We start from the raw sequence: 27999 nt of genomic DNA on the forward strand, positions 1-27999 counted from the left end.
ACCAAATGATATACATTTCCTTTTTGTAATGGTGAATGGTTGGAACTTATATAGCGCCTTTATCCAAAGCGCTGTACAATTGATGCTTCTCATTCACGCATTCATACACACTTACACACCAACGGCAACTGGCTGCCATGCCAGCTTGTCAGGAGCATTTGGGGGTTAGGCGTCTTGCTCAGGGACACACCCAGGCCGGGATCGAACCGCCAACCCTCCAACTGCCAGACAACTGCTCTTACCGCCTGAGCTAATGTCTTCCCACTTGCCAACAGAACTGTAAGACAACACTCCCCCCATAGTCCATGTACTGCCAAATAGATGCCAGGAAAACAGACATAAAATAGTCCCAGTCTTTTATGTTCATGCCAAGACATACTATTCAGGCCTATTGGAGAGGAGGAGCGCTAGCAGCCCAGGTAAGAATGCACCCCCACCCACTGTTATCAAGACAATCGCTGCCTGCTTTCATTGGCTGAGGAAGGCCTTGCAAACAATGCTAGCATTGGTAGCGGGTATCATAATTCAGATGCATTGCTATGCATACCTTGGATGCTTTATGTGCCGAGCAACAACTTCAAAAGCCTGAATTTCAAGTTGGGACAATCGGGGTGCATGTACCGTTTCAAAAGACACTAGGCTCAGGAGACTGCTTGTAGAGGTTGCTGGTTCAGTTTCCAAGTGTGGCACTACAAGGCTACGATAGTTGACCTTGATTGCTTTGGCAAAAATAGCTAGCTGTACAAATAGCTAAACACAGTAAGATAATCTAGGATCCTCTATGCAAGTCCCACTACACCCATTTCACCTGAAACGTCATACTCGTTTGTTCAAGTGAAGCTGCACTGATTTATTGTATTGTATTACTACAAAAAGTCTGAGTTTGCAAAGTACTGTATCTATGACTGAATGAGCCTGAGAGAGAGAGAGAGAGAGAGAGAGAGAGAGAGAGAGAGAGAGAGAGAGAGAGAGAGAGAGAGAGAGAGAGAGAGAGAGAGAGAGAGAGAGAGAGAGAGAGAGAGAGAGAGAGAGAGAGAGAAACCTGGCAAATCGAAGCCAAGCAGAGACTGAATTCATACAGATTATAACAACATAAGCACATAAAATGGAACTGGATTATTTCATGTGCATTATATGATATGCATTTACCTGCCGGTTGAAATGTGACGTGTGTCTAAACTCACCATGTACAGCAGGAAGGGGAAGGCCAGAAGGAATATCCAGAGGTAGAGGTGAAAGCAGTTTGAGAAGGTGCTCTGGTGTGGGTCGACGTACCATCCTCCGGTCAGTGAGGCCCACACACCCTGCCGCAGTATCTGAAGCGCTTGAGAACCCATCTTTCCAGCCTGCGTCTCAACCTGGGCCTAACGGCCCCTCGGCTCTCCGCGGCCACGGTCTGTTTCCAAACTTTTCGGCTGTACCACCGCTCCGTCTTCGCTATAGTGTTTGCAGCTCCATTGAACGCTACTGGTACTGGTAAATTCTGCAGTCTAAGCGAGGTGGTCGTCGAGAATACGACACTTTAAAAGTTTGGGGGGGGTTTTGGCTTCCTTCGACTGCAGAGGAAAGAACAGTCGCACGTGCTTTTCAAAAGCACAAGTCTCATGTAGTTCTTGGGGGGAAAAAACCCTCTTATTTGATATTCTGGGCAGTATTTTGGCACTTTTAATCCAATGAGAAAAAGAAAACATTCACTGGGTGCGATAAAATACCAATCTTTTACTTATTCACTTGTATCCAGCTCTTAGATAAATTAAAACGTATTTTTAAAATGCTTCAGGTAATCGATACTATTACCTACACTCCTTTGCTACGTGTGGCAATTGTGTGATGTTTGTAATGATAATCAGAATCGAAGGTCGGCTTATTCTCCAAGACGGATAACTTGTGTCATGGAAATACAAGATGCCTTATTTAATGCCAATGGCTTCTCACAATATATTGCTTGAAATATTGTAGAAAGTTTGGGCTATCCTAACACAGATCTATCAGAGTTTGGTTGTGAGTTTGGATTCTAGTGCTAGTGTACCTTTTCGGACGGGCTACCTTGTCAACTACCAAACGTTTGCTAGCTGATGGGCTCCTGGTGAGCTGGCATTTGAATTTTGCCTTTCTTAACGAGCCATAATTTAGCTATGCACAATCTGCAGAATCGTAACGTTAGCCCTGAGAAACCAACCATAGAACGACAGACCAAAATGAAAACTACAAATCGGGTACATGTTTATCAAAGTAAGATGTGTTAGCTAGCACTAGATAACCATTTACCAGCGGTAGTTTACCAACAAGACTCAATACTCAAGCGTTAACTGCGCTGGCTATCAAACTACCCTCAGTACTCAAGTGGCTGCACTGATATTCATCCATTTAGTGAGAAATGCTCAAGAACCCTCTGCCACAAATGTAACTGACAGTTACTTAGCTAGATGGGCCCAATCACTAGCGCCAATGTTTATTTAACTTACAAGCTAGCTACCTAGCAAGCCTTATCAGCAAATGCACCTGAATTTAGTAGCTACATGGCTAACTCGGACGTAGGAAATCAATGTAAAATCCCTACCAAAAACTCCCTGTAAACATATAATTTATGGCTGCTGTGACGAACTAGCTAACGTATTTCACAAGCTAGCTAGTTCCCTAGTTTAGGATTTGGCAATGTCGAAACTTTGCAAGTTTCTAGCGTTATCTTAATGAAAAAGACAACAACACTGTAACATTCTCTCTAAATCGGTCAATGTTAGCTTGCCACTCTTAACAATATTAGCCGACTAGCCAGATAGCAAGTCCAAACAACATGCCGCTTTCTTCTCCTTTTCGTTGCTAGCTTGCTGTTATACTAACCAATTTACTAATTAACGTTATAACAATGTATTCCTTTTGCGCTGTTTTAGAAGAGACCACATGCTAGCCAGCTACGTAGCTATCATTTGTAGCCAGCTAGTTGACAATGAGCAACATGTCGTAGCGGATCTAACTAACGTTAGCTAGCTAACCTGTGATGGCTATACTATCGCTAACTTGCTAAGTTAGCTACATTGACTGGCTTGCTAGCCTGGTATCCACCCTCGAGCTTCAGTCAAAACAAGCCTACCAACCGATATCCCGGTTTCCAATTTTGGAACCGATTCCTTTTGCTCGCCAGCTAGGCCAAAAAAATAAATAACATCACTAACGGAAGCTAGCTAAACCGACTTGTGTAACGACGGATTTTCCCTTTTAAAAGCGCTGATCATAGCTACCTCCTCTCCCTTCCGTGTTGAACACAAGACTCCTTTTTGACTGTTTTCCTCTTCTTATCCACGAGTAATAGCTAGCCAGTTACTGAGCCAGCTCGCTAGCCAGCTAGCTTATCATTGTGTTTTCCGTTGGTCTTTTCCGTTGGAAGGACACGGTTGGTGTCTGAAGTTTTGGTCTTCATATAGAACGAAGTTTACAAAAATATATACAACTTCGCCATTGTCTTTTATATATTATACAGTCCCGAACACATAACGTTTGTTTTAATTCCTGAAGAAAAAATCCTGTTCTCTCCCCCAACAAACTCCTCCTGTCGAATTCGCCCATTCACACAGGTAGCAAACACCCTTTCGAAGGAAGAGAACGTAATTTCACACTATGATTGGCCCAGATACCTGTCTCTCAAGTAGTTGAAATTGCGATTGGTTGTATGAGAATAAACTGTACCTCTGACCTGAATTGTCGAAATCACATGATATGATTGGTCTTTTTGGCAATCTGTCATAACGCATTTATTCAGATGTACGATGAAAAAATAAACGTACAAATGACGTAATGAGGCCAACCGCAGTTATGACATTTTCTTCTGATCGCTAATATAACGGACATTTCGTTTGAAGAGTGAACAACAAATCGGTCAAATCAGAAAGAACAATAATAATAATAATAGACTAATAATAGACTCACCTAGTCTCCTACATACAAAGATGCCCAGGGGTCAAATTGGACACCAACGTCGGAATGCCCTGATCTACACCCAAATGTATCCACTTAATATGTATTTAATGCAGTGGTCCTGATAGAGTAGTTAATTCCTAAAGGACACAAGGGTTTGAATATTGAAATGAAAAACGGCAAGGCTGGAGAAATGGAGATATACAGGCTTTGAACAAAACTGGGAATGCACCAGCATTCCAGCATTAAAGGGTTTGGCTGAAGCTTTGCTGTTGCAGGGTGCAGTTTTTAACAGCATGGTATGGCTGTACCAGGAGACCAGAGATGTACATTTCCCCAGAAGCTTGCAAACTCCAGTGGTTGCCAGTGATATTAATAAGCGGGTGGTTCATTATCTGTCCCATTTATGTATCAAGTGTGCATGCTCTGGTGCCAAAAAGCCTTATAGTCAAACATGGCCATCCCCATGAATTGGATTTTCGCTCCATTGACCAGCTCCCATAAGAATCCATGGAACCAGTAAGCAGAAGCAGTCTCCAGTTTTCTATATATCTTGATGGGGTGCACTCATACAAATGAGAAGGCAAGTAGAGAGAAGGCATCTTCACCCCAAAACAAAGCATTTCTTTCAAGATGGCAGTGCCCCAATCATGTGCAATATAAGGTTTTGAATGGCTTTGGAGCTTGCATTGACTTTGTGAAAAGTTAATAAAAATACTAACATTACAAGACAAGAAACATCTGTTTTCTCAAATCTCTTGAGCCAATTAATGTGTTCATCCCTACAAAATGAGTGAGTGGGCGGTGCATCTTTCATCCGCTCAGCACCAGTTGCACTGGAAGCCCCATGATGTGTAAAAACCACTGGTTTGATGCTTCAGCTGTGATGCTCTTTGTACACAGGCATTGTTGACACAGTGGTCCCTCAAATAGGCTTAATTAACAGTCCCATATTGAAAAGAGAAAAAATTAAGGAAAAAGTCTGCTAGGCACTCAGATAGTGATAGTGTTCTCCAGTAACTAACTCCCCCCCCCCCCATACACACACACCCTTCCTACCCCCTTGCCCCACCAACACACTGTTCATGTACACTGTATCTTGACCAGTTTGCATATCTTAAGGCCATGGGGCAATTACCGCCAGTCAATCATTAGGAAATTATTTCATCCTTCCTGTCTTGTTGACCACACATCACAAGGATTGAGGGCCATTGATGTGGAGAGACTATCAAAGATATTTAGAAATTATTGTCCAAGGGGTCAGATCCCAATAATGTATGATTGTACAGTAATCTTCTTGTAACAAGTATGTAATGTACAGTAATGAGATTTCCAGGCAAAAAAAGGGACCAATTAGTTATATTACCAGATATAGCACCAGATACTAATATGCCAAACGATACCGAGCAAAATACAAAAGTACAGACAGAACCAATAAGCACAGCCTAGAAACAGTGACGATCCAAATACAGAGCAATATGGATGGCCAGAGAGGACAGTCTGTGCTCACCATGCAGCCGACAACAGGTCAAGAGTGGCAACTTGTCACAAAAATAATAAAAGTACAGGGAAGTAAGAGAAACTTACTTCCTTCTTCAGAAGCGGAAACATTCCTAAAATAACACCATCACTTAAAAAAATTATGGTATGAAATATAGTTCACATTTACTTTGCAATGATTATTCCTTACTTAAATAAATACTTAAAAGCATGAGAGAGAGAGAGAGAGAGAGAGAGAGAGAGAGAGAGAGAGAGAGAGAGAGAGAGAGAGAGATAGAGAGAGATGGTATTATCTGATTATTTTCCTGTTGGAAAAAAATAAGAAACTCCACCCAGAGAGGGTGGAGTTTCTTATTTTTGTCTGTGTGACTTTGGATGGACATGGCAATGGAAACATGCTCTTGGCATAAGTGGTTGAAACAAAAGCAAAGTGCATTCCTTGAGAATATGCATGACACACACAAAGGGACCACTGCCAAAAATGAAGTTTACTAAATGAAGTTCTAAGTATAGACTGTGGATCGTAGTTGCGCAAAACGGAATCTTCCATTCTATGGTACAGCCTACGAAAACAAGACGTCTAACCGAAAGTTGCTCCTTTTTTTCTTAGGCTACGAGTTAAAAGTCCTTATTACGCGCTTCCACGCTTAATTTGCTCTATTGCCTAGTGTTTACAAGCCAAATCAAGCTCAATCAAAGCCACGGGCATCGCACGAACACCGGCAAGCAGAATGGCACTTCCAAATGAAAAGTTATTTTTACATTTCTGTGCGATTGGCTTCCGTGCGCATATTGGTTCCTTCTGAGACCAATGAGTGGAACGGAAGGGGAAAGCGGTGCTTTAAAATACTTCAATTTCAGTTATGCGCACAGCCAAACACAAAAAAGGTGCAACAGGTTACATCATGGAGCCGCTGAAGAATATGTTTGTTCGCAACCCTCTGTCCAGCTGGAAAGCCCTCGAACCGTCGCCTGAAGCGGACAGCTTCGCCAACCCGGTCTGGACGGCTTTATTCGATTACGAGGCCAGCGGAAAGGATGAGCTTACGCTCCGCAAAGGCGACTTGGTGGAGGTGCTGTCGTTGGATTCGGAGATATCGGGAGACGAAGGTTGGTGGGCTGGCAAGGTTAACAACAAAGTGGGCATATTTCCGTCTAACTACGTCTCTTTAAAGCCCAACGGCTATGGACAGCTGCAGGCTCAGGATGTGGTTGGGGATCTTAGCCCAGTAGTTGGGGGCTGCGAACCCACACAGTTGGACTTTCGCGACCTCAGCCTGGAGGAGGTAATAGGTGTAGGCGGATTTGGGAAAGTGTACCGCGGCACTTGGAGAGGTGAACTGGTGGCCGTGAAGGCGGCGCGTCAGGACCCGGACGAAGACATCAGCGTAACGGCCCAGAATGTGATGCAGGAGGCGCGGCTGTTTGCCATGCTGAACCACTCGAACATCATCGCGCTGAAAGGGGTCTGTTTGCTGGAACCGAACCTGTGTCTCATCATGGAGTACGCCGCCGGTGGCGCGCTGAGCCGGGCGCTAGCCGGGTGCCGCATACCCCCGCACGTCCTGGTAAATTGGGCTGTGCAGATTGCAAGGGGTATGCTGTACCTCCACAGCGAGGCGATAGTGCCCGTCATTCACCGGGATCTCAAGTCTAACAACAGTAAGTATTTGTAAGTAGTGAAAACAAACAAAAAAAAACAAAAAAAAAGCTTGATGCGCTGTAGTCTGTAATTTGTCCCATGATTCGTTCGGAGAAAACGTGGTATTGATGCGCAGATGTATGTGAATCTGTATGACTTGGTCACCATAACTGAGGCTTTTGCAATGTGAATAGAACTCTCCAGAATGAAGTGCCAGTTTAGTAATAGTTCACTCTTAAGAAAAAATGGTTATTTGGCTTTTCTTCATAGAGGAATCACTATTAGTTATATCATAGATATATATAACTATTTTGCCGGACAAAGAACCGTTGAACTAGTCTAAGGAATCACAGGGTTCCTTTTGGAACATTTAAAAAAATATACTAATGATAATATTATTAAGTTGACAGCGGTAATTGGTTTGATTATCTATTCACGTGTTGGCCTACCATCTTCGTGGGATTATTGCACTTCTGTAGGCGATATTATGTTTTGCTGGTATCATCGAGGATAACCAGTTTGTGAGTCGTATTGAATGAGAGCATCTGCTTCTGTTGGTGCCACTAATGTACTACTGTTACGTGAATGTCTACTCCGAATGAAAGAGCTGTCTGCAGCTCTGCTTGAAGATGCTCAGTGAGACTAAATATTCGTCTCTCTCCAACGCACTGTGTCGGCAAAAACACAACTCCTTGAAAAGTTTTTATTGCTGATGACTTGTCGATTGTATCTGCAAAATTATAAATTAATGACTTGCATTTATGCAAATGGATGCATTCATGCTTTTCACACGGGTTAGGTTATGATTTGATCTCCAGAATTAGACAGCAACACCGTAACACTGTTATCTGTAATGCAAGAGAGCATTTCAAAGTGAATTTCTCTGAAGATGTGGGATTTACAACAGCATAAGAGTGTTTGAAGAGAAGAGGTCATTCAGACTTGTCTTTAGGTTACATGATGCAATCTTCTCTATTGTCACAACATGAACAGTATACCTTCCCCTCGCACACACACACACGCACACGCACACACACACACACACACACACACACACACACACACACACACACACACACATAAACATATTTTAGGGAATCTCAACGATTCCGCCCATCCCCACACACCTCCACTCGCATTTTGGGCAGTTTTCCCATGATAGTGTTCTACAGTACGTGGCTGGTGAACCTTTCTCTTCTCTTTGTCTCACCGGACAGGAGTGGGCGTCCGTGTTTGTTTGAGCCGGTCTTCGGTATGTTTCCCACTGTAGAGTGGCGGAGGAGGAAAGCACAATCTCTCTCTGTTGTGCAGCGCGACGATATCGGTTCCCATCTCTCCCGGCCCTGCTTTAGAAAAAACGCCTTTGTCCCGGACCTGCTGAAACTCGTCAACTCGCGGCATTTTTCTACTGAGTAATATACTGTTTTTGTTTAGCCCTGCTTTTTTTGTCCTGTTTTCGTACACACTTCAAAGACCTTTTCGGGTCACATCTCTGATTGCCCAGGTTTCCTGCGTCTCTGGCCTCCTTATCCTGATTCACCTCACTGTTTGGCTCACTTTTTATTTTTGAGAATGTACCTCCAGGGTTTAGGTTCACCAGGTACGGGTCCTGTAGTTCCAGTTCTGATCTTTAGATAGCACTTACAGTACAGTCCGTATGTATTTGGGCAGTTGGTATAATTTCTGTTCTTTAGGCTCTGTAGTCCAGCACATTTGATTTAAAATGGAACAACGGTATGTGAGGTTAATGTGCAGGCTGTCCCCTTTAATTTGAGGCTGTTTACGTCCATATCAGGCAATGCGTGTTGGAATCACATACCCTTTCATACATACTCCCCCAATTTTAGGGAAAGTAATTGGACGGTTGGCTTCTCAGCTGCTTCTGAATCATCAGGTGTATTCAATTAGGTATGAGTGCAGATATAAGAAAGCTTTCGATATCTAGCCTTGATTCTAGGCTTTTGATTGCCTTTGGAGTCTGTTATTGCCATTTGTCAACATGAGGAACAGAGCTGTTCCTGTAAAAGTCAAGGAAGCCATTATGAGACTGAGAAATAAGAAGGAATAAAAACAGTCAGACATAGATCAAAGAATATGGATTCATCATTAAGGAGAATGGCGGCACGGATGGTGCAGTGGGTAGCACTGCCACCTCACAGCAAGGAGGTCCTGGGTTTGAATCCCCGTCGGCCAGGGCTTCTCTGTGCGGAGTTTGCATGTTCTCCCCGTGTCTGCGTGGGTTTCCTCCCACAGTCCAAAGACATGCAGGTTAGGCTGACTGGAGAGTCTAAATTGCCTGTAGGTATGATTGTGTGTGTGAGTGAATGGTGTGCGTGCCCTGCGATGGACTGGCGACCTGTTCAGGGTGTATTCCTGCCTTTCACCCAATGTATGCTGGGATAGGCTCCAGCCCCCCCGCGACCCTGTTCAGGATAAGCGGGTTAGGATAATGGATGGATGGGCATTAAGGAGAAAAAAAAAACTGGTTTCCTTTTACATTGATGACCTACGGAAACCAGAGAGGACGCAAGGGATTCTGTAGCCAATCAACTGGTGTGTAGACAGTCAGATTTGTGAGCCAATTTGTGAGTCTGGTCAGAATGACAGGGTCAACATCTGGGATCAGATGACCATAATGACTCCACATTTCAGTTTATAGGACTGGGCTAACTTTTAACTTGAATGTTCCAATGAATATTGCAAAATACTTAGCACCCTCTTAACCTTGACCCATGATTAATTAGGTCTCTAATCTCCTTGAGCCCAGCATTTGTGAGTGAGGTGCTGACTGTGTGATGACATATTTTTGTTTCTTTTGTTTGAATTGACCGCATGTTTTGGGAACCGTATTTTGGTGGTAGTTTGTTAGTCAGACTTATCAGAATTATCACAGACTTGCTGGAGCAGATGGAAGGGCAGATACTCATCCTGTGTGTTTGGAGTAGGGTTGGGGAAGCCCTGTTTAGAAGAATGGCACAGCATTGTACCACATGTGTCTCAAAATTTCCCACCCTCCGTGAGAATATTCCTCCCTTGGGGTAAGTCTTTATCAGTTTCCAGGGCACTGTGTTGGTATATCACAACCCCTTCCTACTCAGGGCAAAGATCCTTTGCCTAGCAATTCCCCCACCCCCATTTCTGGAATTGTCTATTGTCCCTTCACCCACAGAAATAAAGGTACAAAAAGAGCTGAAAAAGGTATAAAATGATTGTCGCTGGGGTGGTACCCTATAGTACATAGAATTATGTACCTAGCCAGCGATATATAATCAATTTACATAACCTTTATGCTTGGAAAATGTACTAATTTGTAACTTTACTGTTCTTTCAGGGTACATTTGGGAAATTTGATCCTCGATGAAGAAAAACGTACCTCCACTGTCACTTTATTTCTGAGAGTGTGTGGGTGGGGAAGGAAGAGTGGGGGGTTGGGGCGTGGAAAGTGGGGTGGGTGGCAGAAGGAGTGCTAATCTTAGATCTGGTTTTCCCTGAGTTTGTATATTTACCAGCCCTCCATCAGCAGGTTTTGCCTGCTGGATATGTGCTCCTGTTGGTCAGAAATGACCAGGATTACAGTTAATGATGCAATGAGTATACTAAAGCCCTAGTGTGGTGAGTGACGGCACTGTTTTTAACACAAAACGCCATAACATTATGGCCATGGAGAGCCGTGATAGAAACAGGCTTGTTCACCAGCCCAGCCATGTCACTGTTATCTGCCTGCTGAAGCTGCAGGCTGTGGACAGTGCAGCTTTTGTGTTTTTACCCTCGCCTAGTGGCTAAGGACCTGGAAGCCTTGGTGTGGCCACGATAAGATCGGTGCAGCTGTTGGGTCTTTAACCCCACATTGCTCCAGGGGGGATTGGCCCTTGCTTAGTCTAACCAACTGTAAATTGCCTTGGATTAAAGCTTCAGCTAAATAACTAAATTTACTCAATTACCCCCCAAAAAAGTATGAAAAAGTACAGTACTGTGCAAATGTCTTGTTATACAGGCACCTGTATAACATTCTGTACAGATAAGATTCTTTCAAAAATAATTCAATGAAAGGTCCTAAATAAACATACTATACATTTTACATTACATTTGAGTAATTTGGCAGAATAGTTAAAAACTGAATCAAATCAATATTTTTTGTGACCACCCTTCGGCGTTAAAACTGCATCACTTCTCTGAGATAGCCAACGCTGTCCAGCAGTTTTATAAGAATCAGCAGGGAGGTTGTTCCAAGCATGTTGGAGAACTTGCCACAGTTATTATGCAGACTTTGGTTCGCTCCTTGCTTCTGATCTCAGACAGCCTTGATCAAGTTTTTATGTAAAAAGTGGTCAATTGCTTACAGTAATATGTTACATTAAAAAAAGTAAAATTAAATCTTTTGGAAAATGAATATTTGGAAATCTCAAATGTGTTCTTTTATACTAACACACAAAAGACTTCTGCACAGTACTGTAGCTATAAGGTATAAATGCTTGTCACTGGGGCGGTACCATTTAGGTACAGAAAATTATACCTCTAGCAAACAGTACATAATTGTTTGTGCTTTTTCTTGCTTGCTGAAGGTACTTATTACTACCCAACAAGGACATTACTGTACTTACAGGGTACATTTGTGAAATCTGTTCCCTAAACCTCCACTGTAGCTTTAGTAAAACGAGGCTGGAATTATTCACACCTGGCCATTTCTGCGGCTGCCCTGCTGTTTTTTAATGCCCGTTTCAAAATAACGTGCTGTTCAGCAGACTGTGGTGCCCTCTGGAGGAGGGCGGGGGGGATTATTATTATTTTTTTGAATATGTAAAAGTAGACTACTACATGTTAAACGTCACAATAATCCAACTATAGTAAAGCAGTGTGCGTGCATTTGTGTGTGTGTGTGTGTGTGTGTATGTATGTGTGCATGTCTATGTCTGTGTGTGTTTGTGTGTGTGTATGCCTGTGTGTGCACATATGCGTGAGTGTATATATGCATATCTATGTCTGTATGTGTGTGTAAAAATATTTATCATAAAAATAAATCACAGAAGGCAGAATGGCCATTGGCAGAAATTGCCTTTTGGCAATTGATGTGGAATTTAAGGGTTGTGTCCTCACCCAACTGTGTGATGGGAACCCCTGAAATGATTGGGTGTGTGTCTAATTTACTCTTCTACTCTGCCCATAGACACGTCTTGTATTGTTCTAACAGATTCTCCTTAAAGAAAAGGTCTCTTTGTTTCATGCAACATTAGAACAGCCTGAATCATTAAAAAATAAATGTATGGACACAAATCCAAATACATCTCGAGAAGAAATGGACTGTATTGCAGAATTGTAAGTGGGGAGAATAGTCGCGGTAGCAGAAGTCAACTCTTTTTCTCCTCTGGTCTTCCTCGGCCCACTAAAGATCGTGCTGGAGCAAATACTGGTAATGCAGGAGGTATGGTCTTTACTGTACCCTTGCAGCAACCGCAGTGTAATTTTCATTATGGAGGCGTATGCATTTGGGTTGGAGCATGCTCCTGATTACATTGTGATAGGCAAGCGGGGGAGAAAAAGACAAAACATGGGGGAAAATTGAAAATAGTTTCTTTTCAATTTCGGTGTTAATCAAGAGCCCTTGAAAGAGAGAGTCGCGTCAGTGGAGGGTCAAAACGCTTTTTGGTCTCCTGGTTTATAATAGGAATACAGCACGAATGGCGATTTACAGTATGGTAACTGGTAAACAATATATTTTGATTTGCTATATACTGTATATAAATTGCAAGCTGTCATATATTTTAATGTATGTATATACTCTGCATAGTTAGATGAATATCTGACATAACTCTCTCTGTCCAGGGCACTGGCCTCAGTCACCTCCTGAGAAAAAAAGCTTTAGTATTAGTTATTAAGCCTAATTTTACAAGTGTCTTTTATGACATTTTATTAAACATGTTGTGGCAAAAATATTTTCAAATATATTTTATTTTTAATTGAATGTCCCTTATGTTAAGACAAATACTGTATAGAGCTCAGGGAAGCCAAAAATCTAATGTTCTCATTTGCAGATACAGGATCTCAAAAAACACACATTCCTCAATAGGGACTGGCGCTCCTGCCAGTTACACCGTGTGACGCAGTATTGGCTGTGTTAGGCAATGCTGTGGGAATTATACCAGGGGCCATTGTCTTTCCCCCCCCACACAGGTATTTGGTAATACGACTTTCCTATGACAGGATGAGCCATGCCATCCTGAGCTCAGGAAACACACCTGCAATATGTGCCGTGGCCATGTGGTGTGTTGCTATGAAGCCAGCGGCCTCTGGAATGCTCGTGTGATGCTCCCACTGAATTGTATGACTCTTGCATTTCATTATATTTGGTTAAGCTGTAAATCCAATACTAGAATTTTTGTGATGATTGTTTTATTATTTTATACATCTGAAGAAGAAACATCCAAGATAGTGGCAGAGAAAGAAAAAGCCGTAATAAGACATTGAACAGATACACACGCACACACACATGCACGCACGCACGCACGCATGCACACAAACGCACACGCACGCACACACACACACACACCACACACAGGAGACATGTCTGTGTGGTGTCTTCCAATGGCATACTACTGCATATACTACATATTTTTTTAGCTGCAGCCAACCACAGGCAGTTTTGTTCAAAAGCGTTTTTACAAAATAACTATCATTTAGCAGCAGAAATCCAAAAGAAAAGGGGAATAGCCCTGGATCAAATCAAAGGGATGTTATTTGATATAATTTCCCAAAAAATATATACTTCAGGACACACTCAAACCAGATGAAAAAAAGGTACCAAGACTACCCTTAGGCCTTCAAGAACAATTTGAAGCTCGAGTCAATTTAAATGTAAATCCTTTCCTTGGAGTTAAATGTGTTATGTGTGCAACATTATAGCATATCATTTGATGGTTTGGATTTCCAGAGGAGACAGAAACATTTTCCCAAACGTGCTGACAATTGCTCTCCTCACTGCTCCACATTCCCGTGATTGGTATGGAAATGTAGGACCCCTTAAGCCCAGCGCATTTCTGGCACCAATCCTTTCGTTCCCCTCCGTGAGTGTAATAATTTATGGAAAGGATCAGCCCATAAGCCCCCCTCCCCTGGCAGCCCATAAGAACACACAGCACTGTGCTGTTGTAAGAAAGAAAGAAAGAAAAAGGTGGCAGGCGATTTATATTCAGCTTTTATGTCATAAAATTAATAGAGACATTCACAGCCCTATTGCTCCATTGAGCAAATATTATGGAAAGACCCCCTAGGTGGGATATATGATTATACAGGAGCATACCAGTGCCATTTTAAATTGATTTTACATCATTTCTCAGCAGAGCTTGCCATACAAAATAGCTTTGTTTGCAATAATTGATACATTAAAGAAGATCAGAAGAGGGGAAACTATTTAAATTGAAATCAAATTAAATGCATCAGCCCTAAACCATTTGAGTAAATAAAGCAAAGCTGTAGATTTCAGTCTTTCTCTCTTTTTATTTTCCCCTTCCTCCCTCCATCTTCCCATCTCCCAGTCCTCCTGGCCCAGCCGATAGAGGATGAGAGGATGGAGGGGAAGACCCTGAAGATCACAGATTTCGGGCTGGCCCGCGTGTGGCACAAGACCACCAAGATGAGCACCGCGGGCACCTACGCCTGGATGGCCCCAGAGGTCATCAAGTCCTCCACCTTCTCCAAGGGCAGCGACGTGTGGAGGTGAGCTGCACTGCAAAAACCAAAGAATAAGTCACTCTCAACAACTGTTTCTCTGCTGTAAAATCCAGCTATCCCAGTTTGATTAGCTTGAAAATTGAGCAGGTCAATCTGGTCATAACCTGGTCTAGCTGGGTATGAGCTGGCCAGCCAGCTAGTGCTGATAGCTTGTCTGTGCTGGTAGCTGGTCAAACTGGGAGCTGGTCTGAACCAGCTAAACCACGTCGAGCTGGGAGCTGGTCTTGTCAACCAGTGACCAGCTATTTCAAAACCTAGCTTGGGCTGTTTTTTTTCAGCAGAGTTTAGTACTTACCTGAGACTTTAAATCTTATTTCTATAACTTTTTTGCTAAATAAGACAAACATATTGCCAATGAGACAATTTCAAGATTTACCAATAGAATGAAAACATTTCACTTAACAGTTACTTAAAAGAAGCTAATATTTCCTACTTGAGAGAAGAAAAACTAAGATCTTAAGTCTTATTTCAGGACTAAACACACATGTTAAGACAGACATTCCTCGCTGGGTGGGGTGAAAGCGTGACTCTGACGGAGATGTTCGCTGTCGTTGTCGCCTCAGCTACGGCGTGCTGCTATGGGAGCTGCTGACAGGGGAGGTGCCCTACAGAGGGATAGACGGTCTGGCTGTGGCCTACGGCGTGGCGGTTAACAAGCTGACCCTGCCCATCCCCTCCACCTGCCCAGAGCCCTTCGCCCTCCTGATGGCAGGTAGCCACCACGTCTTACCGCACTACCTACTTTTAGTTTATACTAGAGCGACGGACAATTTGATGTCATTACTATTATCGTTGGGCCCGTCGCTGAGATACAAATTGTATTGAACTTTGACCTCTTACTTGGCACGATTGTCATGAGAACCTTATTATAGAATGTTCTCATCTGCAATTATCTTTAGCAATGTGTCCTAAACTAGCTTCCTTGTCTTGTGCACAGACATATACATACACACAATGACTCCACTTTGGAGATAAGTTCTTAGGTTAAACCTTTTATGATGTCTAAAATGATAGTCGAGCGATAATGGAATGTTGGCGACAATGTGGCAATGTCCATCGATCCTTGACGAACAAAAATGTACCTCCACTTCAGTTCTGAGAGTGTGGCAGGGTGCGATGGATGGAGGGATGTGACGGATGAGAAGTGGATGGAGGGATGGAAGTGTAACGGCTTGTTCTCCACCCAGAGTGCTGGGATCAGGAGCCTCACCACAGGCCCAGCTTCAGCGCCATTTTGGCTCAGCTGACGGCTCTGGAGGAGCAGGTGCTGGAGGAGATGCCGCCGGAGTCCTTCCACTCCCTGCAGGAGGACTGGAAACTGGAGATACAGGACATGTTCAACGAGCTGCGGGCCAAGGAGAAGGTGAGGGAGGGAAGGGGGAGGGAGGGAGAGAGTGGAAGAAAGAGACACAAACAGGGAGCAAACGAGGTGGGGAGTAGACCTGGGTCAAATATGCAATTGTTTTGGATTCAAATACTTTTCACTTTACGGAGCTTGTCGGGTGTATTGAAACCTATGTGTTTGTGTGTGTGTGTATGTTTATGTTTGACTGTTATGTGTGTATGTGTGCAAGTATATGTGTGTGTCTGTGTGTGTATGTATTACTGTGTGTGTGTGTATTACTATGTGTGTGTGTGTGTGTATTACTGTGTGTGTGTATAATGTGTGTATGTGTATGTATTACTGTGTGTGTGTGTATTACTATGTGTATGTGTGTGTGTATTACTGTGTGTGTGTATAATGTGTGTGTATGTATTACTGTGTGTGTGTGAGTGTGTGTATAATGTGTATGTGTGTATAATGTGTGTATGTGTATGTATTACTGTGTGTGTGGTGTATGTATTACTGTGTGTGTGTGTGTATAATGTGTGTGTGTGTGCAGGAGCTGCGCTGCAGAGAGGAGGAGCTGCAGAGAGCAGCTCTGGAGCAGAAGTCTCATGAGGAGTTCCTGAGGCAGCGGGAGCAGCAGCTGGCTCAGTGGGAGCAGGACGTGTTCGAGCGCGAGCTCAGCCTGCTCATCCTGCACATGAACCAGCACAAGCCCAACGTCAAGAAGCGCAAGGGCACCTTCAAGAAGCACAAGCTCAAGGGCAAGAACAGCGACAAGATCAGCATGCCCCAGGGTAGGGCCCATACTCGCACACAGTCTCACACACACACACACACACACACACACACATACACACACACTTACACACAGTCACACACATACACTCGCACTCACACACTCACACAGTCATGCACACACACACACTCACACACACACACACAGTCACACATGCACACGCATATTTCTGTACACATATGTCCACATATCAAAGTAAAAGTAAAGGTCAGAAACACACCCACACACACACTCTCGGAAAGAAAGTTATGAAAAGTGCCTAAAAAGGTACAAACGCTTGCCATATAGGTACCCTATATGTACAGAAACCTGTACCCCTAGCCAGCTATATATAATTCATTTGTACCTGGTTTGCTACTACATATTTTCACCCAAAGAGAACATTACTATACTTTCAGGGTACAACGTATTATTTCTGAGAGTGCACACGCACACACAGACACTCTCTCTCTCTTTATCCTCTCTTTCCTCACTCTTCCTCCCTCAGATTTCATCCACAAGATCACAGTGCAGGCATCGCCCGGTCCGGAAAAGGGACAGAACTTTCCGGATCTGGCCTCGGGGCTGTCTCCCACCTTCGGACCCCGATTCCGGGCCATCCAGCGTCAGTCTTCCTAGCATCCTTACAGTCCTTGCTTCCCACTTCTCCCTCTCTCCTCCCTCGCTCTCTCCATTGCTCATTCCCCCTCTCTGTGTCAGACCTGCTAAATGGCTGCTTTATCATTTGTATTGCTACAGATTTAATTGCCCACCATATTGGAGAGGAGTTTATTCTGTTACCCAAATAATTCATCTACTGTACATTTCACAGTTTTACAGTTAAGTGGAGCCATTTAGTCATTATTGGGTGTACATTTTATTTACTACAGGAAAAAAGGGTGTGACAGAATTATAGAGTCTTGGAGGATTTAGTTTTTCTGCATTCAAATAAACCTTTACATATGCACAGCAGATATTAATGCATATGCTCTTTAACCACATAGTGATTGTTTTATTTCAACTGTTTGCTGGAGCACAGAGCGAAAACAACAAAAGCTGTGTCACTGTCCAAATACTTACGGGCTGCACTGTATATTGTGTTTGCTGAACAGTTAATATTTTTCTCTAAAAAGTTTCAAGGCAAATCTGTATGCATTTTGGGGTAACAAGACTTGCATTTCCCAGGCTGTTATAAAGTGTGGCTCTGTTTGTGAAACTCCCTGACTGCAGAGGGAGTATAGACTTGTCTTGTGTCTACTGTGGACAGCCAGGTCTGCTGTATGCTGCTGTGTGAGCTCTCCTGAAGGGCCAGTCAGTGCAAGGCTTAATCTGTAAATCCTCAATGTTTTCCTTCCTTTTCTTATCAGGCACTGGGTGTTTGCCAAGGTGGCCGAGTTTTCTTTCGGGCCAGATTGCACTGCCTTTTGCTTTGTGCTTGTGTTTGCCTTTCCTAATGGCCTGTGTGGTTTTGTCTTAATTTTGTTGGACTTTGGTTAACTCGGAATTGATTTCATTTTGAAATGCGTTTATGGTCAGGAGGTTGCAGGGTGTTAGGGTGGGACTATCTGAAGTGATCGTTATTGTTAAGGCTTTATTGGCATATAGCAATAGGCAATTAATTGATAGAAACAAAAATTCCAATATTGAAATAGAGCAAAATAGATGTACTTTATTGTAAACACACTTGAGAAATACTGTACAGGTCTACTTAATTTCGCCGTGAAGCGGAAATTTAACACCTGGGTAGGTCTCCAACTCAGATTAGTTACATTGCTTCAATCAGTTTGTCTCCAGCCATTATAAAATCTTTTTTCGGCTTTTTTCGTTGCTACCCACTTGAATTGTATATTTTAGGTTTTGAACTTGAGTGTATCTATTTTCAAATAAAATATTCTAAAACCCGTTTGCAAATTGGGTTTTAGAAATATGCAGTTTTGTTGGTGCTTCAGCTTGAGTGAGAAATGAATGAAAGATTTTTTAAATTGTATTCAATGGAAAAATCATTCACAGTTTCGTCCACATTGAGTACTGTTCTGCTAACTGTGTAAAGAAAAAAGTGAAATGCATGTTTGTCCAAATGAGCAAAATCAGATGGATTCAGTTAGTTTCAGCCATATATTTTTTTAAAAGGAGAAGGCACTGAGGAAAAAACGGAGGAATTGATGGTGGAAACCATAGCTGTCCCATGGTCTGTGTTCTGTTGTATTAAATGAAGTTATATACAGTAGGTGTAACTTCATTTTGAGTGCTCCAGTTAGTTTAGTGTCTAGTTGATTAGGGAGTCTGACCTTTTGGAGAAGTTGTCTCGTTGCCGAGACAACAAACTTTATTGGTTATGCTTTTGTCCCCGCACATCAAATGTACCTCTCTGTTTGCTTCGCCGAAAAGAACCTTTGTGTGTCAAAAAACATTTTCTCTCTCTTTCTGTCTCTGTCTTTTCATTTGATTCATCTTGAATTCGATTTTATTTGTTGAACATCACTCAAGTGAGTGAGTTTCCCTCACAACAATTGTGAAATGATCTTTTAGAAGAAAATCTTTTCTTTGTTCTGTCTCTTTTCCTTTCTCTCCATTATTCTGGGACCAGGTTTCACTGTTCAAAACAAGTACGAGTGCTCTTTGATTATTTCGCTTTTGTCTAAAACCGTCAGTCAGGATTACTAAAAAATAAATAAATATTCAGGTCTGATTAAAGAGTCTCTGTGTGTCCGTTCGTGTGGGGGTAATTTCTGCTTTTGAAAAAATCAATCAATCTCTCTGTTTCCCCCCCACCCCTCTCTCTCTCTCTCTCTCTCTCTTTCTCTCTTTCTCCACCTAAAATCTCTATTTTTCAAACTGCTCCCTCACCTCCCCCCCATCCCTCCCCCCCAGTCAGCCCCAGTGAGAGCAGCGGGGCCTGGGGCCTGGGTTCGGTGTGGCCCCCGGATGTCCCCCCCGGTAAGCAGCTGAACGGGGCAGGGGACCAGCGGCTCAGCCCCCACTGGGGCCCTCACTGCCCACCTGGCCCTGACAGGCCCAGAGTCCTGCGTCTGAGCTCCCAGGAGAACGGGTACGCTCCTCTCCTCTCAACCGGCCTTTCACCATCATTTCATCCTTCATACAGGCCCCTTCATGCCTTTCTGTGTTAGGTCTGACAGTGTAAACTGACTTATGGAAAACTTTTTAAATCACATGTTGAAAAACCACATGTGAACACCCAACATGTGAAGAGTATTAGAAACATAATACCACTTATGAGATGAGAGTGATAAAGGTAACCTATACGATCTCAAGTTTTGTTTCACATGTGAAAAGAGAAATTTCTGTATGGGCTGACTTTTGCTTACCCTTACCCTGTTCTGTTGGTCTGTATGTGTTCATGTACTTTATTGTATTGTATTGTGTTTGTGTGTGTGTGTGTTTGCGTGTGTGTGTTCAGCCTGTGTATGAAAGCCAAATCCCAGGAGTTGGACAGCACTCAGAGTGATGACATCAAGTCTGATTTTGAGGAGAACACTATGCCAGAGTCTTCCCCGAATGGTAAACCCACTTCTCTCATTCATCACAATAAAACTATCAAATAATCGCACAAATGACCCGTCTCAATAAAACTGCTTGACGGGAACCTGGACGTTGCTCCAGGAGGGATTGGCCTCTGCTTAGCTGCATCAACTGTAAGTCACTTTAGATAAAAGCATCAGCTAAATAGCTGTAATGAAGTGTAATGTCAATGAATAATAATGTGCTGTTGAAAAGGTGGCAGTATCCATGGAAATGTCATTCATCCCTGTTCTTTCAGGTTTCTCTTTGAAGGAGTCCTCAGGGGCCCGTCTACCTCAGGGGGACCCCGAAAGTGAGGAGGAGACCCCACACGGGCCCCTCCCATCCCCAGCAGGCTCCCCGAGGGGCTCGATTGGGGGGCTCCTAAAATTCACCCACAGGGCCGCACTGGAGGGCGGGGCCCTGCTAGCCGCGGTGGCCCTGGGCCGCGGCATCGAGACCCCCCCTGCCGTGCCCCCCAGGAGCAACGGCCTGCCCCTAAAACTGGGGCCCCAGTCCCGCGAGCACCCAGTAGAGGAGGATCTCATCACCTTCTCCCACTCCGGACCCGTCTTTGACTTCATCCTGACCCCCCCGCACTGTGAATCTGTGGTCCCGCCCCCCCCACTCCAGCTCTGCCGCGATGGACAGGTGGGCGCGTGGCAGTCCTGGGGGGGGTCCGACTCGGACTTCAACTTCTCCCACCTCGGTGAGTCAACACTGCTTTTCTAAAAAAAACAGACCAAAAGACTTCCCCAGAAGAGAATGTGACTCTAGGTCAGGGATCATCAAATTTTGATCCTCAAGAGCAGAGAACTACTGGTTTTCCACCCTCCCTTTACCTGGGAGATGAATTGTTCACTTAATTACCTGGGAGGAAAGAAAACCAAGGCTGGATTTAGATGATTTGATGTTCCCTGCTCTAGGTGCACAAATAATGTTATGTGCCAAAACTATTTTTATAATGTTTGTTTATATTGTAAAGATATAGTAGAACCTCAAAAATACCACCTTTACCTTAATACAGCCTATTAACAGCCAATCAGGTTCCATGTAAAATAGACAGTAAAACTTTTTTTTTTGTTTTTTGGTGGAACATGTTTCCCAGATAGCATCACAAGGGTTTCTTTTGTTTACCACAAATGCTCTTATCAGTGCTTGAAGTGGTTTAACAGGATGGTTGACTTTTTTGACAATATTTCAGTTTTAGTATATGATTTCAACTGGCCTAGAAAATTAGATTTTGTGTGCAATGGAGGATATTTTAAATATAAGATGGATACCGCCTGTAGGGACTTGAGGGTGTCTGTGGGTTAAAACATGAAAATTCTCCAACGCAGCTTGTGCAGCAAGGTTGCCTCCAGAAGCTGTGTATGTATTTATTATCCGATCAACGGGGGAAAAAAAGCAGAATAAGTGCTTATAACTCCATTAAAAAGAGGAAAAACAGTTCGCTCTTGTGTGACCTTACACCTCAAGGCACTCTTCATTCCTAGTCCTGGAGAGCCAAAGGGACCTAAGAAACCAGGTGAGGTGGGTTAACTGTGTAATTGACGACTTTAATTGATCTACTAAGTGCTCTCCAGGACCAGGAGTGAAGACCACTGCCTTAAAGGATAAAGTAACCTGCAGGATAAATGTGTTATCAATCCCACAATGCATTACTGACTCAGTCTGCCTCTCCACTTCCTCCCCCCTTGCCCATCTCCCTGCAGTCCTGGACCTGCCGATACTTTCGGAGGACTCCTCAGCCTGGGACGATGACTGGATGCCTCCAGCTTACCCCCAGTTTGGGAGACCCAAAATGGTGGAGGTGAGCATGATTCCCCGGCCCCGGCCCTCTCCTCTGCGCCCCCGCATCGATGCCTGGAGCTTCATCTCCACGGGCCGGTCCAGAGTCCCCCGACACCCCCCGAACCGCCTCCACTCCGACCGCGATCCCTTCCCCGCTTCGGACCGCGACCCCTTCTCTCGCGGGGCTGAGCCCTTTTGGACTCCAGGATGCTCCTCGCCCTCTGACCCCTTCTCCCCCCACACAGAGCCCCCATCGCCTCCCTCTGTTGTGGGTGGGGTACGGGGCAGGGCCAGAGCCAGCCCACCCTCAGACAACCCCAAAGAGAAGAAGCATCGATATGTGGACGACCCCTACACTACTCCGTCCCCTGACCACTTCTGACCAGGTCCAACCACCAAGGACCAGATGGCCTGAACAGCACAACTGGGTGTGACCCTGGTCCTTATTTCACATACACTGCAAAAACCAAAAAAGAACAAGTATTTTAGTCTTATATTGAAACTTTATTTAACTTTTTTGCTAAATAACATTAAAATATTGCCAATGAGGTAAGCCAGCTTGACTCATATCAAGATTTGCCAATGGACTAAGAAAGTTTTGCACGTCAAGCAAACTAGCTAATATTTTATACTTGAGAGAAAAGTTACAAAAAAACTCTACAAACAGAGTCTCCCAACACCTCTTTGACATCACAACCATCGGAGGTCACCTGTGATGTCCTACTGAGCAGCTCCCTCCCTCACAGAACCTGTGTTTACGTTCAACAGGACACAGTCATCAAATGGTGGCCATCTGCTACAATAGGCGGCTAAAGCACATTTTCCGTGCCTCAAGAGTTGTCGGCAAGACTGGCGACTTTACAAACACAGCAGGCTAGTGTACAGTCCTCAAAGCCTTTATAGCTCAAACATCTTGGCTCAGGGTTGGTACACGTTCTTCAAGAAGAGAGCATATTTACCCTGATTTTCACTTCAACTTGGACTGTAATCGTGACTGTAGTCCAGTGTTTGTCTCTATACGTAGGTCCTGATAATCAGTCAAATCTGGAATTGAATTTTTTTTACTTTGATGCCAAAGAGAAAATCCAGTTAGATGACACTTGCCAGCAAAATGGGGAACATTTAAAATGTTTTGAGATACATTTTTATTTTTTTTCCTGTTGCACCCCAACCTTGGCAAAGCTCCAGCCAATTACACTGCCTATTGGTCACAGTCTGCATGAGCACACTCAGAATTCAGTGCTAGATTGTGATTGCGGTGCGAGTCACTGATCTGAAACCCAGTGTATTAGCAGGGTGAGTAGCCTGGCAGCAATACAAAGAGGCTCTCCTTGTTAAGCACGGTCCCTGAACACCACCGAGTGTTTAACCGGGTTTCTTCAATGGGAGTGGGTTCACCTTCCCGTTCCTCATTAGCTCCTTTTATATTCACACAGGAGTGTTCTCCAGAGACTCAGCAGAAAACGTATTTCATTTTTTCCCCCACAAAACACACATTTCTTGGATGACAACAACAACAATTTATTATACACATTATTTTATGTTTATTGAATGTCCCTTGTAGAGTAGGTCTCAGCACAGTGGGATATGTGGTTAGAAAGATAGATCATTTTCTAGACACTCAAAGCGCTATACAGTGATGAGGGGGAAACTGGACTCAACCCTCAATAACGTGTAGCACCCACCACAGCATTTTGTGGAGACGGAAACAACAGTGTTTAAGCCAATTGAATCAGGGATGGTTCCGAGGCAGGTTGAAAGTGCCGCGGTTGGGACTGTAGCCAGGACACCGGGGAACCCCCTACTCTTTTTGCAAAGAGTGTCATGGGATCTTTAATGAACACAGTGAGTCAAAGATGCTTTGGGTCTTGAAATAAAGACCAGAAATACACACCGAATGCAGAAACAGCTTGCTGGGCCTTAGGATGTTAGAGGACAGAGGCGCAGGATTTAAAGCTCTTTTTGATGCTTAATGCCGAGCTTCCAGCCCTGCTTCTGAAAACTCTGTGTTTTCCGGGCTCAGAGCAAACGGAGTTCCAGTGATTAGACTTAATGAAGCTGCTAACTGCTCACCAATCATGAGGGTCATCTGTTCGAGGTGCTGGAGAAAGGCGTTTGGGGATGTGTGAAGAGAGAAGGTTATGATTACACTCTTAGAAAAAAAGGGGTTCTGAAAGGGTTCTTTGGCTTGATTCCATAGTGCAAGGAACTGCTGCTTTTCCACCCTCCCTTTACCTGGGAGTCAGGTGTGAACAGACTGGCCAATAAGCAGCACTAATTACCTAGGAGAAAAGAAAACCAGGGCTTTGTTTGGATTGGAGTGCAAGAGTTGATGACCCCTGCCAAATTGGTTGCAGTGGAAAACCTGCTTTTTATGGGGTTTTCAACAATTTTGCCCGACAACGAAGCCGATAGGGTTCTTCTATGAATCGCAGGTTTTTTGCTGTGCTGGGGAGCCGAGTGAAGTGAACCAAGCTTGAGGTCTTGCCACACCGCAGCTGGGAGATACCGATAGGTTAGTGGAAGGCGGTGGAGTGACGCTAGCTAGCGAAGTATTGTGCCCAGTTAGCAAGACTAGTCGCTTCAGGGAGAGGAAGACGGGTGTTGGAGCTCACCAGAAACCGACGCCTTCGGTCCTCTCCGTTCTTGTGTGATCAAGAATGGTATCGGTTTGTCTAGTGCATGAACATTGTTGTGGTTTGAGCGTGTTTGTTGCTGCAATTCCTCTCTCCATGATAATCAGGCTAACCAGCTCAATTTTAGCTGCTTCTGGCTCTGCCAATAAAAGAACACATGGAATAACATAACATGAGACGAACGGGCCATTCAGCCCAGCAATGCTTGCCGTTTCCAGCCACTAAAGTGTACATACTCCTAAGTTAACATAAAGGCTAAATTGTATCAGGCTTGGTCTTGAAAACCACACTGCAACACACTGCAATCTGTCAGTGTGTCGAAGGACACATTCGAATATGTGTTTTATTGAACATGACAGGTTTGTTTTCATTTCATCTCTCTGAAGCTTTCTCCCCGTGAAATCTCGCTTTTTTTTTATCCACCGGCGAGACGGAATGCGAGTTTCAGAAGATTCATTTCGCCTTGATCTTGTTTTGTAATGTGGATGAACGTCGAGTCGACCCACACGTCTGCTCCCAGAGCGACACACAGCTTTCAGTTGGTAGCTTAATTAAGTGAGCTGTTTAACAGCGGACAGAAAGCTGGCTCACAGTGGGTCGGTAAAACGGCGGGCTGTGAGAAGCACAGAGCAATTAGCTGCCTCTTGGTGACAGCACTGAGAACCTATCAATGCCCCGGCTTGTACTAGCGCTCTCGTTACAGGAGCGCTAGTGTTGGATCAGGTTTTCCCTGCAAAGGACTCGTAAAAGGTTTCACTATGTCTCCATGAAGCAGTGTTTCTTTAACTACGTTTAACTAAGTTCCACCCCAAAGTGGGCCGTGGGAGTGTATTTCTAATTTGGGTCCCGATATGAGAGAGTTTTGAGATGAACCTAATCAAGTGCAGGGGTTATATGTCATGCGAAATGGTTCAATCCCGTGTGGTGCATTTCTGTGTGGAGTTTGCCTGTTCTTCCCGTGTCCGCGTGGGTTTCCTCTGAGTACTCTGGTTTCCTCCCACGGTCCAAAGACATGCAGGTTAGGTTAATTGGTTGGGTGTGAACAGGGTGCTCAGTCAAACTACCATGTGTAAATAAACTTTAATAATAATAATGATAATACTAATCAGTGCTCCCTAACCTGCAAAGACATGCAGGTTAGGCTGATTGGAGAGTCTAAATTGACCATAGATATGAGTGTGTGAGCGAATGGTGCATGTGCCCTGCGATGGACTGGTGACCTGTCCAGGGTGTATTCCTGACTTTCACCCAATGTATGCTGGGATAGGCTCCAGCCGCCCTGCTACCCTGTTCAGGATAAGCGGGTTAGGATAATGGATGGATAGATGGATAATACTAATCAAGCGGGGTGGTAGGGCTGCTGTCTGTTAAACCCTTGTTCCCGACGTAGTCTAAACAGACCACTCTATGCTTCATTTTTAATATTACTGTTTTATTCATTTCATTTATTTCACAGGGACATTTTTATGTGTCATTTTTAACATACATTTCACAAAGTTAAATATGATTCATCACACCAGTTAGCGATAGCTAATTTACACATCTGCTGTCACTTGACTGCTTCATACCCTACAGATAACCCCCTCTATTATTGTGTTTGTGTACATGGTGTTAATGATATAAAACAGGGTTTTAGAAAAGTTATAACACATCAAACACGCTTATTCTTTGACTTGAATGAAGCCACTTCATCATGGATAATTACAATAAGTGATTTTAGATTTTTAATTAAAAAGGGGTCTAAATGTGCATTGATGAGATTTTACCAGCAGGTGGTGCTGTAGATCCACCAGTTTTAGCCGTTGTTGTTTTGTATGCTGCAAACGCCTTCATTAGAATACAGAAGGTGAACTGGCCCTGACCAACAATATAGCATTCAGGTACTGCTGTTGCATCTCATTTGCGCCTTCCAACATTTAATAATGTCAATTCCTGAAATTGTTCTCCAAGTCTGATCTTAGAATCTTATTTCTGGTTACTGGTTTGATTCAGGTGTTTCTATAAAGAACAATTGCTGACCAAAAGGATCCATATTACCTTGATGGTGAAGAGAAATATGGGGGCAATGTGGGGGGAAAAATATATTCCCTAGGTTCAGGGTAACTTTTTCATTTTCTTTTAGTCTTCACTGGAGTTTTTATGGATGGGTTATGGCTGGTCACTGGGGGTCAGTTCCAATCCTCTTTCTTTTTTGTGGTGATGTGGTTTTATTTTCTTGTAGGAAAAATCTTTTTTTTTTTTCGGTGTGTTTCTGTGTGGTAGAGAAAGTGCTGCACAAGTGTCCCTCCTGGGACACCGTACTGAGATGTGTCATGTGACTCCCAAGGCGCACTCCACAGTTTTGCCACAGAAAGAATAAGTCTGAGTTGACCAACCTGGCATACTTGTCATTGTAACTCAGAAGCATGCCCAACCAAGATGGCTACGGTATACCTCCCTGCCCATAGCTATTTGGGTTTTATTGTTGTTTGGTGCAAGTTTCACAGACACAGCTTAGAGTTTAGCATGGAAAATCTCCATTGAAAATTTTATTTTGAGCTAGAATCTAGAACTAGAATTAACCTGTGGCTGTGAAACTGGCCCATTATTTGTTTTCTTATTTCAAATTGTCAGCTGAGTGTGCTGTAGATTTGTGTGGCCAGCTCTCAGAGCTTGTGAAAATACTTGTAATGTACTGTAATGGTGTGAATTTCAGTGCCGAAGAGAATGGAATAGTCTGTTTTGAGCTTTGAGGAGTGGTTCCTTCACACTGGCACTCTTTAAATCTCACGCTGGGCTGGACCTAAACTACATTTGTGTGTTTTTTATCTGCCATTTCTTGTTTGTGTGTTCAAGTGTAGATGTGTGTGTGTGTGTGTGTATGTGTGAGTGTGCATGTGAGTGTAGGCTTCAAGAATGTACATATGCGTCTGTGTGTGTTTTAGATATGTCTATACATATAAACATTTTTAAACGGCATAAAACATATCTGTAGATGTATTTGTTGTGTTTAAATGTTTTTACCCATGGAATGACCGAGGAGAAAAACACCAGCGGTCTTTTGAAAACCAAAGACCAAATAAAGTTTAATATTCCATCTCTAAGATCCATTGCACTCTGTTTTGTTTTGTTTCATAAATACAGGAGCGTTCGTTAGCATGCCAGCTGACACGTCCTCTGTATCCCT

The 27999-nt window shown here is 43.6% G+C and overlaps 2 protein-coding genes across 2 annotated transcripts in view; one reads left to right on the plus strand and one right to left on the minus strand.

Moving 5' to 3' along the window:
* The window catches only part of LOC133132152 (pecanex-like protein 3), a 37673-nt gene extending 34145 nt beyond the window's left edge, over positions 1-3528 (minus strand). The window contains exon 1 of the mRNA XM_061247361.1: positions 1185-3528. Coding sequence (XP_061103345.1) covers positions 1185-1337 — 153 coding nt within the window. The 5' untranslated portion in view covers positions 1338-3528. The remainder of the gene's footprint in view (positions 1-1184) is intronic.
* Positions 3529-5867: 2339 nt separating this feature from the next.
* LOC133132153 (mitogen-activated protein kinase kinase kinase 11-like) lies at positions 5868-27914 on the plus strand. The gene is made up of 10 exons (XM_061247362.1): positions 5868-7074; positions 14584-14764; positions 15343-15491; positions 15967-16142; positions 16663-16903; positions 17393-17509; positions 19756-19933; positions 20303-20403; positions 20663-21112; positions 22119-27914. The coding sequence occupies exons 1-10, from the start codon at positions 6276-6278 to the stop codon at positions 22577-22579; spliced, it is 2853 nt and encodes a 950-aa protein (XP_061103346.1). The 5' UTR covers positions 5868-6275; the 3' UTR covers positions 22580-27914.
* The last annotated feature ends 85 nt before the right edge of the window (positions 27915-27999 follow it).

The sequence above is a fragment of the Conger conger genome, chromosome 7 (genome assembly GCF_963514075.1).
Source record: "Conger conger chromosome 7, fConCon1.1, whole genome shotgun sequence".
NCBI classification, from domain to species: domain Eukaryota; kingdom Metazoa; phylum Chordata; class Actinopteri; order Anguilliformes; family Congridae; genus Conger; species Conger conger.

What these genes read in the sequence shown, in the direction of transcription:
- LOC133132153 (XM_061247362.1), top strand. Translation starts at nt 6,276, where the DNA reads ATGCGCACAGCCAAACACAAAAAAGGTGCAACAGGTTACATCATGGAG. An exon ending in CCGATTCCGGGCCATCCAGC is followed by an intron (nt 17,510 to 19,755) that starts GTCAGTCTTCCT and finishes CCTCCCCCCCAG; the next exon opens with TCAGCCCCAGTGAGAGCAGC. An exon ending in GCCAGAGTCTTCCCCGAATG is followed by an intron (nt 20,404 to 20,662) that starts GTAAACCCACTT and finishes CTGTTCTTTCAG; the next exon opens with GTTTCTCTTTGAAGGAGTCC.